The sequence below is a fragment of the Pecten maximus genome, chromosome 9 (assembly GCF_902652985.1).
Source record: "Pecten maximus chromosome 9, xPecMax1.1, whole genome shotgun sequence".
Lineage (NCBI taxonomy): Eukaryota > Metazoa > Mollusca > Bivalvia > Pectinida > Pectinidae > Pecten > Pecten maximus.
This window is the reverse complement of record NC_047023.1, coordinates 41220537-41233754: the sequence shown is the minus strand read 5'-3', so window position 1 is coordinate 41233754 and position 13218 is coordinate 41220537. Positions and strand designations below refer to the sequence as shown.

The 13218-nt window shown below is 38.0% G+C and overlaps 2 protein-coding genes across 7 annotated transcripts in view; both read left to right on the top strand.

Moving 5' to 3' along the window:
• LOC117334475 (leucine-rich repeat-containing protein 49-like) overlaps positions 1-12850 on the top strand; it is a 129064-nt gene extending 116214 nt beyond the window's left edge. For all 6 annotated transcript variants that reach the window (XM_033894122.1, XM_033894121.1, XM_033894120.1 and 3 more), the window contains 2 exons: positions 7267-7405; positions 8638-12850. In XM_033894122.1, the coding sequence (XP_033750013.1) occupies positions 7267-7405; positions 8638-8841 (343 nt within the window). In that variant the 3' untranslated portion in view covers positions 8842-12850. The remainder of the gene's footprint in view (positions 1-7266; positions 7406-8637) is intronic.
• On the top strand, positions 3888-7255 carry LOC117334476 (leucine-rich repeat extensin-like protein 5). The gene is made up of 2 exons (XM_033894126.1): positions 3888-5134; positions 5533-7255. The coding sequence occupies exons 1-2, from the start codon at positions 4819-4821 to the stop codon at positions 6480-6482; spliced, it is 1266 nt and encodes a 421-aa protein (XP_033750017.1). The 5' UTR covers positions 3888-4818; the 3' UTR covers positions 6483-7255.
• Positions 12851-13218: the final 368 nt, after the last annotated feature.

The following is a 13218-nucleotide window of genomic DNA, read 5'->3' as shown; positions in this document are numbered from 1 at the left end:
CCTAGGTGTTTTTACGGAGGCTGTACTGACCTATTTATCAACCTAGGTGTTTTTACGGAGGCTGTACTGACCTATTTATCAACCTAGGTGTTTTTACGGAGGCTGTACTGACCTATTTATCAACCTAGGTGTTTTTACAGAGGCTGTACTGACCTATTTATCAACCTAGGTGTTTTTACGGAGGCTGGATGTACTGACCTATTTATCAACCTAGGTATTTTTACGGAGGCTGTACTGACCTATTTATCAACCTAGGTGTTTTTACGGAGGCTGTGCTGACCTATTTATCAACCTAGGTGTTTTTACGGAGGCTGTACGGACCTATTTATCAACCTTGGTGTTTTTACGGAGGCTGTGCTGACCTATTTATCAACCTAAGTATTTTTACGGAGGCTGGATGTACTGACCTATTTATCAACCTTGGTGTTTTTACGGAGGCTGTGCTGACCTATTTATCAACCTTGGTGTTTTTACGGAGGCTGTGCTGACCTATTTATCAACCTAAGTATTTTTACGGAGGCTGTACTGACCTATTTATCAACCTAGGTGTTTTTACAGAGGCTGTACTGACCTATTTATCAACCTTGGTGTTTTTACGGAGGCTGTGCTGACCTATTTATCAACCTAGGTGTTTTTACGGAGGCTGTGCTGACCTATTTATCAACCTAAGTATTTTTACGGAGGCTGGATGTACTGACCTATTTATCAACCTTGGTGTTTTTAGGAAGGCTGTGTTTTAGATACCGAGTTTCAATGTTGATTTTGAGGACATGGTCCAGGGACCTTTTGAAGGCACTGTGTACATTTATACTCAAGTTGATGTGTGATGTGTATACTCAATAGACACTCAAGTTGATGTATGATGTGGTACAAATAATTGTTGTTTTGTACAATTACAGAACTTACGGCTGGATTCATGCTCTTTCTTTTCTAAAAGCCAAATTAATGTGGAATTCTTAAAGTTTTAAAATACTGTGTTTTACTGGGAATAAACCAATGGGAACAGTGCACTGAAAATGGGCTATAGGGGGGTTACCAGGTATCCCCAGAATAGACCCTTATGTAAGAGGTATACCCCTGATTGGTACAGCAAGGATACAACAGGTATACCCCTGATTGGTACAGCAAGGATACAACAGGTATACCCCTGATTGGTACAGCAAGGATACAACAGGTATACCCCTGATTGGTAGAGTAAGGATACAACAGGTATACCCCTGATTGGTACAGCAAGGATACAACAGGTATACCCCTGATTGGTACAGCAAGGATACAACAGGTATACCCCTGATTGGTAGAGCAAGGATACAACAGGTATACCCCTGATTGGTAGAGCAAGGATACAACAGGTATACCCCTGATTGGTACAGCAAGGATACAACAGGTATACCCTGATTGGTACAGCAAGGATACAACAGGTATACCCCTGATTGGTAGAGCAAGGATACAACAGGTATACCCCTGATTGGTAGAGCAAGGATACAGCAGGTATACCCCTGATTGGTACAGCAAGGATACAGCAGGTATACCCCTGATTGGTACAGCAAGGATATATGGGTAAGCACATTTCTGAATTTCTCACAGGTGTAAATTTAGAGGACAAATGCCAAAAATTTTGGAACTTGAAAATGGGACTGAATTTACACTAAGGACATATGGAATGGGAGCTACCAACTAGACAGTGCCTTTGTCTTGGCTATCCCTGACACAGCGTATATGTGTGTCAACGGTGTACAGGATCACTATATCACAATAGTTATCGTCACTCATTTAACAGTTTGGTGGTCAGGATTCCATCATGTCAATTTAAGTGACTTCAACTTAATATGTATTTTGGTGAATTTGAAGTCAGTGTTATTAATTTGTAATAATTCAAACTGAAATTAAGATACAAATGACCTTAGATAAAAGAAAACCACTCTAAAGTGTTCATATTTTAAAATGAAATTTAATTTAAAAGATTAGGTTTATTTTTGTTAAGCTGATAAAGCTAGATCTTTACAAGTTTGTAGAAGTTGATAAATGATCTATTTCACAGTGTTACAAATTTGTGGTCGAGGTTCATTGATAATCATTCTGACAGTACACACTGTCCTCCTGAGTTAACCAATCAAACCGATGTCTATAAAGCGACCGATAGATTAAACTATCCGATAGCTAGAGATCGGCATATATACACAACACTTGTATTTTGTCTGATTAATTGACGCCAATAGAATATTTAGCCCGTATCAAAATGAAGATAACGATGTCAGGCAGTCTCATTAAATTGTGAGAACAATTTACCGTCATGCAGGCCGGGATTAATTTAGATGTGTGTTTTATGAAATATCTTCATTTTGTTTGCAAGAAAAATGTAAAACATTTCACTGGCAACATTTGACAGAAGTTGAGGTCTACAAAAGTTGACAGAATCTGTCATGCTGATAAGCTATGCCCTTAGAATATCCTCTTAAAGAGAGGCTATGTTCTCATAGACAGATCGGATTATAAGTCTCGAGGACATCGGACTAATTGTAGTGTTTGTGTAACACAGATTGAAAAGATTTAAAATATCAGATAAAGATAGCACTAGTTATTTAACTCTAACGAGTGTTTTTTTTTTTTAAACTTGAATGATAAGAAAGACCAGAATTGTCACTTTAAGAAGGATTTTAAACTATGGAGTTCGATCTTGGTGAAGATTTGTTAAGTTTTAAAGTTTTCAAATCTATAAAAGTGTATTGTGATTTTTTAATATGGATACAATGAAAAATCTACAGTTCATGAAGATGAATGTCGGCTACTTCTTTCCAAAGAAGAGTACTCCAACGTACCCGTATTCCATCAGTAACCCAGTACCCCACTCTATTGGGGCTTTGTCTCACAGTGCTCAAAACAGAAGCCTGTGTATAGAGTCGGACAGAAATGCAGAACTAGCCAGCATGACGGCTTTCAGCTCTACCAAAATGGAGATAAAAACAAAACCGAAATTTCAGAGAAGTCAGTCGTTAACCATGGGATTAGATAACGGATTAGACATGGAAGTTAGTATGAATCCTCATTCACAGTTTGCACCTGTCAACAACTGGGTACCTTCACAGGAAGATTTCCAAATGGGGCGAAATAATGGGAATTTGATTCAAAATCCTGAAACCAGAATTCATATTCACAGCTATTTGGAATCAATTCCTTCGGATAATGGTTCAAATGTTCGGGTAGATGAGATTCGGTATCAAAAGGATTCGGACAACATAGATGTTAACAATAGACGAACATTTATAAAACGCTACTCTGAGCCTCCTACTGTGAGAGAGCTAAGAGGATCTCTGCCTTGTAGGTTTAATAGAGATGTTGAGTCACACACAGCGAAATGTAGTACTATAGGGTTGGTACAGGACACCACGGCCACAGAAAACCCTGGTCACAAGTCTAGAGACAATGATGTACCGTCTGTCTCGTCTAGAACTGCCACACCTAAAACAAAGGAAAGTATGTACCCTGGAAAGGATGTTACAACTACAATTAAAAAAAATGATTCTGAGTCCGTGGTAATTCTGACACGGCGTGAATCCACTGGACAAACTACCAGAGCCATGGAGGGAGAGTGTAGTCTAAAACGGGAAAGTACCAAGAAAGAGGCCGAGACATTTACAGCGAGAAAAAATACAGCAACCACTCGTCATACTAACCAGAATCTTTTCAGGAAGGAAAGTGCTCAAAGTTTACCGAGAGATTTAAACTTTTATCCTTCTAAGGAAAGTAATAGACAAATAATTAATGACTTAGATCATAACTGTGATGGAATCAAAACCAAATCTCGAATTTCACTCAAGTTCCTAAATGTGCAATCATCAGAAACACTTGTTCAGAATTCGTAAGTATAGCAAATTGTAAAATTATCTATTCAATTAACTTTTAACTGCTTTATCTGTTTTAAAGTTTGAGAAGATTTAAAATCTAAATAGGTTTTGTGAGAAGAATTCCTTTGTACCTAACTGTTCAGGGTTTTTAACCTTAGCATTTGACGTTCAATTTCAAGTATTTGCACATAAAAGTGCCGACTGTCGGTTGTAGAAGTAGATAATGATATTGATTTTATCAGTTTTAAAGATCTTCACTTGATGTTTTTAAATATTTTTTTTTTATCATTTCTGTATCTGTATTAATAATGGAAGAGCAGTAGAAATGAAGGAAATATATACTAGGTTTTTTTTTTTCAGTTGAAAATTAAAGACAGATATTTTGAAAAAGGCTGCTCTGCTAACAAAACTTTTGGGGAAAAAACATTGGGTCCAGTATGTAGACATAAGTATCCGATATATGGCCTACACAAGTGGTATACAGAGTGATTGTTTGAGGATATAAAGATCTAGTTTGTATTGTAAACTATTATCCCTCTGACAGGTGCTAACCCACAGTATATATGAACTCTTTTGTTTTACCTCGGATCCCTATACATTGTAGTAACTCATAATGTCAGCTCTTTGTGTGTGTGGGAATGTAGTCCAGCGAGACACAAATCGTAAAGATTGTATATATTGCAGTTGTGTCTAATTTGGCAATGTTTGGTTACAATTGCCCCAAATAGTAGGGAGGCTATTGGTATGAAGAAATTCACATTGTTATGATTTTGGCTGACCAGGAATATTATTGTTTTGACTGCCATTTTGATTTTCCTTGAGATTTAAGTTTTTTAATCACCAATCTGCAAGCAGCAATATTATGAAGCCAAAACATGTTACTGGTATCTTAGGGGGTTTCAAGTTCTGCAGTTTTTTGTGTGTACATCTACAGAACTACTCTTGTGAAATATAGGTCACACTGACCTTTTTTCAGATGTTTTCATCTAAATACCACAGCCTTAAAAAAAACCTTACAAACAAAATAAGAAATAGGCACACTTACCAGTTTCAAATGCATTATCAACAAATTGGGGCATTTGGTCAATTGGCACACAAAATATTTACCATAAAAACAATACAGAAAAAATCTGCAATTTGGTATTGTTGCAATTGGCAAACAAGGATCCTCAAGGCATCTCTCCTCTCATCCTCATCCTCTTCAGTGGGGTCCATGTTACCTCCAGATCTCGTCACCAGGTGGTTTCCCCCCCACCTTCCTCCAGTGGTGTCCCTCCAGATCTCGTCACCAGGTGGTTCCTCCCCACCTTCCTCTCCAGTGGTGTCCCTCCAGATCTCGTCACCAGGTGGTTTCCTCCCCACCTTCCTCTCCAGTGGTGTCCCTCCAGATCTCGTCACCAGGTGGTTCCTCCCCACCTTCCTCTCCAGTGGTGTCCCTCCAGATCATGTCACCAGGTGGTTCCTCCCCACCTTCCTCTCCAGTGGTGTATCTCCAGATCTCGTCACCAGGTGGTTCCTACCCACCTTCCTCTCCAGTGGTGTCCAAGTCCCTCCAGATCTCGTCACCAGGTGGTTCCTCCCCGCCTTCCTCTCCAGTGGTGTCCAAGTCCCTCCAGATCTCGTCACCAGGTGGTTCCTCCCCACCTTCCTCTCCAGTGGTGTCCATGTTACCTCCAGATCTCGTCACCAGGTGGTTCCTCCCCACCTTCCTCTCCAGTGGTGTCCCTCCAGATCTCGTCACCAGGTGGTTCCTCCCCACCTTCCTCTCCAGTGGTGTCCCTCCAGATCTCGTCACCAGGTGGTTCCTCCCCACCTTCCTCTCCAGTGGTGTCCCTCCAGATCTCGTCACCAGGTGGTTCCTCCCCACCTTCCTCTCCAGTGGTGTCCCTCCAGATCTCGTCACCAGGTGGTTCCTCCCCACCTTCCTCTCCAGTGGTGTCCCTCCAGATCTCGTCACCAGGTGGTTCCTCCCCACCATCCTCTCCAGTGGTGTCCCTCCAGATCTTGTCACCAGCTGGTTCCTCCCCACCTTCCTCTCCAGTGGGGTCCATGTTACCTCCAGATCTCGTCACCAGGTGGTTCCTCCCCACCTTCCTCTCCAGTGGTGTCCCTCCAGATCTCGTCACCAGGTGGTTCCTCCCCACCTTCCTCTCCAGTAGTGTCCCTCCAGATCTCGTCACTAGGTGGTTCCTACCCAACTTCCTCTCCAGTGGTGTCCCTCCAGATCTCGTCACCAGGTGGTTCCTCCCCACCTTCCTCTCCAGTGGTGTCCCTCCAGATCTCGTCACCAGGTGGTTCCTCCCCACCTTCCTCTCTAGTGGTGTCCCTCCAGATCTCGTCACCAGGTGGTTCTGTCTTACCTTCCTCTCCAGTGGTGTCCCTCCAGATCTCGTCACCAGGTGGTTCCTCCCCACCTTCCTCTCCAGTGATGTCCCTCCAGATCTCGTCACCAGGTGGTTCCTCCCCACCTTCCTCTCCAGTGGTATCCCTCAAGATCTCGTCACCAGGTGGTTCCTCCCCACCTTCCTCTCCAGTGGGGTCCCTCCAGATATCGTCACTAGGTGGTTTCTCCCCCTCTGTCTCCTCTCTCTTGGAACCAATAAGGAAGTAAAGAGGGATAGAGGTGTATCAATGCTTTAAATACATTACGACTAAATAGTAGATTCCATTTCTAAGAAATTAATTTTACAGAGACAAATTGAAGGCTCTTATAGGGCTTAACGTCAGATATCTTAGTTTAGTGTTAATACTCACTGACTTTCTGTAGATCTGTTCAGCCAAGCAGCCACCGTTAGTACCCTGGCTAGTGGTCACACATTAATGTGGCATGTCCGTCTTGTTGACCATCATGTCCGTCTTGTTGACCATCATGTCCATCTTGTTGACTATCATGTCCATCTTGTTGACCATCATGTCCATCTTGTTGACCATCAAGTACATCTTGTTGACCATCATGTCCATCTTGTTGACTATCATGTCCATCTTGTTGACCATCATGTCCATCTTGTTGACTATCATGTCCATCTTGTTGACCATCATGTCCATCTTGTTGACCATCCAGGGTATAAACCATACAGACAGATCCTCAGTATTGTGACAGGATTTATTCAGTGATCAGACAGAAAACCAGACAATAATGTTATATAATGTGTTACAACACAACTGACATCTGGTCATAATTTGAAATCCTGAATTTTACGTGTTTGAGGATAAATACGGTACAAAACTTTAACACTAAAAGAAGGGGCTTGCTTGAGGATGAATATGGTACTAAACTTTTACACTATTTACACTAGAGGAAGGGGAGGGGGGAGTTTGTTTGAGGATAAATACAGTACTAAACTTTTATTCTTTGTACATGTGTATGATTGTTATATCCATTTATTATGGTCCTATGTAGTAACATCTTTTCTCTGTTTTACAGGAGAAAGCAGCTCCTGGCTATGAGCGAGGAGAAATCCAAGAAATTCTTGGAAGGAAAACTTGACAAATCACAGGGGGAGTTTGTGGGTCGATCCGGGTTACATTACACCAGTCCGGATACAGTCTCATCTAAATCGACGGTGAGTGATAGTTTATCTTAAAGTAAATTACTTATCGTGTCTGCAGGGGTAAAAGTTACAGATTCATAATTCATGGAAGGGGAAATGAAAAAATAATAACATGGATTCTCTCAAAATTGATGAAGTCTTCATGTTCTAATCCAAAATATATGTATTCATGATCATTATGGGAATAATCTCAAGATATTGTAATTTGATCCCCATGGGGTTTTACACTGATGTTGAGTACTGAATATGGATTAATGAATATGATTCCATCTTCACCTGTCAATCGTGATCACTCAAAGCACCTTACACATTATACTTATTGATTTGATTTTAATTGTGTGTCTAACTGAATCCTGATACCTATATTGTTGGACAGGTGTTTTTATATATGTATTAGACAGAGTAATAGAATCTTTCACCCCCTTGGGGGTGAGACAGGGGAATCACAACCCGAGGGGAAGATTCTTATTAGTTGTCAAACACGAGGCTTGTCGAGTGTTTGGCAGCTAAATTATCTTACCCCGAGGGTTGAGATTCCCCTGTCTCACTTCCATGGGGGGAATGATTATTTTTCTCTTACCCTGTTTATCCTCTTATGTATCTAATATTGACGCTACATCAATGCAAAGAAATTTTGATGTGACGTGATTGAATTTTCGACGTGACGTCATTGTACTGTTGCCGTGACGTCATGGTATTGTTGACGTGACAATTGTTGAGAACGTGAAAAGAGCATGTGTAGCTTGTCTTTTCCCTAGGGTGAGATTAGAAAATCTCACCCCGGTAAAACTGTGGATATCCCTGTCCAGGGTAAGAGAATTATATCGTTCCACCCATGGTACTCTTATTGTCATATGCTGCAGGTGGTCCTGTAGGCAGATTTAACTGTATTTAGATGGGAGTGTTGAAATACTGTAAATTTTCTTTGTTTGGCGCACTCAAATTTTAGTGAATTTCCTAATTTTTACCGATAAGTGCATTAATAGATTGACATTCCAAAATTGTTTTATATAGAAACAGTATATAGAAAGTACAATTAGTTCAGTCACAATTTAGCGTAAAACTTCTAGTGTAAAAATCGCTAGAATAATATTATTGCTAAAATATGTAAGTTTACAGTAGTGGCAAATCTCTTCACAAGAAACAAAAAGAAAAGTATCATTGATAAAAAATTCTTTTTAAAACAATTTGCCAATATCAAGATTTTATATTCATATATTCATTGATTCTGTTTCTCACTATAGGAACAACAAGCCAAGAAAACATTTGCCAGATCCTACATTAATGAGATAGTGAAAGAGACAGTGTTTGCTGATAGAAAGAAGAATGAACTTCTCAAACTGTGGCCATCAATTTTCCATGAAATGATTTATTCTGCAGTAGCTGACATGGCAGACATTCAAGGATATTCGAAACGATGTTTGGAAGAGATAGAAAAAGGAAGCTAGTGATGGAATTATCTATTAGTAACAGATTCAAATTAATTGTTTAATTCCTAGCAAAGCTGACCAATATGGCTGGTAGATACTGACCAATAAGGCTGGTAGATACTGACCAATATGGCTGGTAGATACTGACCAATAAGGCTGGTAGATACTGACCAATAAGGCTGGTAGATACTGACCAATAAGGCCGGTAGATGCTGACCAATATGGCTGGTAGATGCTGACCAATAAGGCTGGAAGATACTGACCAATAAGGCCGGAAGATACTGACCAATAAGGCTGGTAGATACTGACCAATAAGGCTGGTAGATACTGATCAATAAGGCCGGTAGATGCTGACCAATATGGCTGGTAGATGCTGACCAATAAGGCTGGAAGATACTGACCAATAAGGCCGGAAGATACTGACCAATAAGGCCGGTAGATGCTGACCAATATGGCCGGTAGATGCTGACCAGTAAGGCTGGTAGATGCTGACCAGTAAGGCCAGTATATGCTGACCAATAAGGCCGGTAGATACTGACCAATAAGGCCGGTAGATACTGACCAATGAGGCCGGTAGATGCTGACCAATAAGGCCGGTAGATGCTGACCAATAAGGCCGGTAGATACTGACCAATAAAGCCGGTAGATACTGACCAATAAAGCCGGTAGATGCTGACCAATAAGGCCGGTAGATGCTGACCAATAAGGCTGGTAGATGCTGATTTTTGTTCAGCTTCTCTGTGATTGGCTTACTCACTGCTTGCACCATGGAGAAACACCTATCAGAATATAACTGTGATTAGCCACTGACATATGAATATAACAAAAGCTGTGATTGGTCATTTTATTTGTGACAAGGAAAGGTGATTATTTTTCATGTATGTTATAAGTATTTTGATTGGTTGTTTGTAATCATGAAGATGATGCCGATTGGTTATGACCATTTGGCCATGGTTGGACTTTGCAGAGTAGCCTTGCTCACGTTCATTGTACATGTATTCTCAGTGCTTTTCTGCTCAAGTTTGATATTTATTTTCACAGATAATCTTACATGCCAGTTCATAAATAATTTAGATGTGCTAATTAATTTAGTTGAGATGAATATATTTAAGAAATTCATCATAAGTTTTGCATTCAAATAATAATTCTTCCATAGGCTCAGATTTTGAGCAGGGTATATTCATTTCACAAGCTACAGACATTATATCACAGAATAAAATGTTCATGTTAAACGTGTGATTAAATTTATCCTATATCTTAATATTTATTATGTTTCATATTGAAAAAAAAAGAAATTCAAGTCAATTGGAATCTCATAAATAGTGCCACACTTAATAAGATTTGTGAATTTAATTATTGTGATATATATCTGTATGTAACAAAGTGACAATCATCACTTATTGTACCTGAAGAATAATGACTATTTTTTGTGTAGATAACATTGTTATGTCTGTAGTAACATATACATGTACCAATGCTGTGACATCCTTAACTATGCAGATTTGCTTACAGAAATATGTTTAAATTGTACAGAGAAACAATTTGTCCTAACCAGTCGTCATTCTACCTTCAAATTTTAAATTCACAGGTAATTGCAACAATTTAAGATTGGCATTTAAAAATACATTGATTTTTAATAGATAAGCATTTTTTTCCTCAAAAAAACTAATACAATGTATATATATATAATATTTAGTGCAAAGGGAAAATTTAACTTATTAGCTGGAATTCAGATTTGATAGCAACATTACTGTGATATCAAAAGTATCAAAAACTTACAGTGGCAAAGATCATGTAATATCACTTCATTCACATTATTGGACTTAGAATAGAAAATTAATTAAAATCAGAAAATTTCAAATTGAACATTAGAATAGAAAATCAATTAAAATCAGAAAATTTCAAATTGAACATTAAAATTTTGCTTCAATTTTAAAATATACATGTATTTTGAAAAAAAAAATAAAAAAATTTTCATCAACAAATATCCAATCAAATTGTTGTCCCTGCAAATTTAAATCATTTCTTAAAATCAATTTTCAAAAACATGTTTCCTGGACATTATGCTTGGCTTGAACTTATATTAAATTTTATGACTAGGTTGAAAAAAATAATGAAAGGAGACATTTGATGTTATTCTCTGTAATGATTACATAGACTAGGATTAGAGCAGTTTATACTTTATTCATGGCACGCTTCCAAAGCACAATAACAGATTCAGGGAAGTCACTCCATACACGACAATGTTTAACCCAGTGTCATAGATTTGTTATTTTGTGTATGTGACAGTATATGTGGTTAAAACACCAGAGCTTGATAGAATATTTAAGATATGGATATGTGTTTAATTTTGTTATTTGCAACTTTTTTTCTTGAGCAAATGAGTTGGAAAATATTTTTGGATGAAAATATATGAGTTTCTTGAGCAAATGAGTTGGAAAATATTTTTGGATGAAAATATATGAGTAAGCGTGCATGTATATATGTAAGATAAATGAATGGATGGGAGTGACTGAACTCAAATGAAGGGTCAGAATGTTTTTTTTTTTTTTGCAGAGATGATTTATTATTTTGAAATAATCTCACTATTAACAATATCTTAGTCATGTTTTACACTATATCTCCTCACAGTGTTGTTAGGAAATACACCAAATAAACCTGGGCAAATTTCCTCTAATTAATGAAGGTTGGGCAGCTCACTCTAATTCAATATTTGTGTGGTGAAGCGAGACACACTGGTAAAATACTGGCAACTTCCTAGTGAAGTTTATTGTCCACACAATTAACTTAAATCATTTCTAAATTCAGGAATTCAAAAATTCTGAATCAAGTTACCAGTACTCACATGTTAACATGGACCTGCATGGACATCTAAAAAAAAGTGTCGGAAATATCGCTACAATATGAATATATATTTAGATTGATGTTCAATGCCTTGAAAGTAATTCTGGATTATGTTTTTTAATAAGGTAAATTCTGGATCAATTTCAATCTTATAAACCCATGTTTTAGTTGGTTTTAGGCTAGTTTTGCTACTTATAATTACTTCCCTTTCTATGACAAAGTAATTCAGTACATTGTGAATGTTATTTTACTACTGAAGGGAGGTAACTGTTGGCCCAAAAACATGTAACATTCATTTTTGTCATGTAATAGAAAACCTAGTATGTACTTGCACAAAATCAATTTTATTTTAAGTTTTGATATTCACTCTAGTTACTTACAATGCTAGGCTTGCTAATTTTTCTCAGCACTGTATGCATGGTACCCGAAATATCATGCAGTTGTTAACCACAAGTTTGGTAAGAATCAAAAATTATATTTGAACCCAAGACCAGTTTGAGGGACATTAGTGGCTATATTCTGTTAATGTCTCTATGTAAAACCATCAACACAAGAAAACTACAGGGTGTCGATACTCAACATTTGACTTATAATTTGATAAATGAACAGATAGATCATATCAATTGTTGTTGTTATATATAATCTGCCAAAAGGAATTATTTGGAAACATTGAACCCCTCAGGTATATATACATGTATATGCAACCGACCTTTGAACCCTTTCCACCTTTTTGATTAACTTTTAAACTCGTCACCTGTGTAGTTAACCTTTGATCTTCTCGACATCTTTCAAGGGGGTGAAAGGATGACCCTAGATCTCTCGTACCCTCAGACAGCCATATAGTTATACCATGGACCTCGGTCCGATCCCAGTGCCTAGTCTTGCTTCCTCGTCCCCAGTACTGTGTTTCTGTCACTGTCATTTCATAAATATTCAACAAATCGATGTAAGGTGACACTAGACAAAATCTTTATGTTGAAATGTTGGGAGTTTTGAAATATTAACAACATTACTCTCCTACTGAGCAGCTTATCAATGTTGAACTCTCAATCAATTGCTGTTTATTTACTTATCAAAATGGAAAATTTATTATTTATTTTTTTACTGTGTAGGATGGCAACGTGACTGTACACAATAATTATGATGTAGGGATCCAATCCCAAAATATATTGAATATATAAAATTAAACTGTCTTGTTGTTTTTCATACATAATGACTTCTATATTACAATTACAAAAGTAGTTTTACCAACATATACTAATCACGCTTGTTGGCCCAGATGAAGTGCACGAGGTGTCTTACATGCAGAGGAAACAAGTGTCCAGAGAAAACTGATTCTGCAGAATATGTATCTTTTTATTGATAATAGTTCATATATAATCAACACCAGGCTCTCAGATTCTTTATGAAGCGTGACCTTGATAACCAAGCCATTTTTATTTCCAGAGAAAAATGGTTTGATTGTGACCAAGATGACAAGTCTACCAAGACTTGTAATATTAACACAATTCCTTTACTCTTGGTTTTCAAGATACATGTATGTTATTCTTT

What these genes read in the sequence shown, in the direction of transcription:
- LOC117334476 (XM_033894126.1), top strand. Translation starts at nt 4,819, where the DNA reads ATGTTTTCATCTAAATACCACAGCCTTAAAAAAAACCTTACAAACAAA. An exon ending in CCTCCAGATCTCGTCACCAG is followed by an intron (nt 5,135 to 5,532) that starts GTGGTTCCTCCC and finishes TCTCGTCACCAG; the next exon opens with GTGGTTCCTCCCCACCTTCC.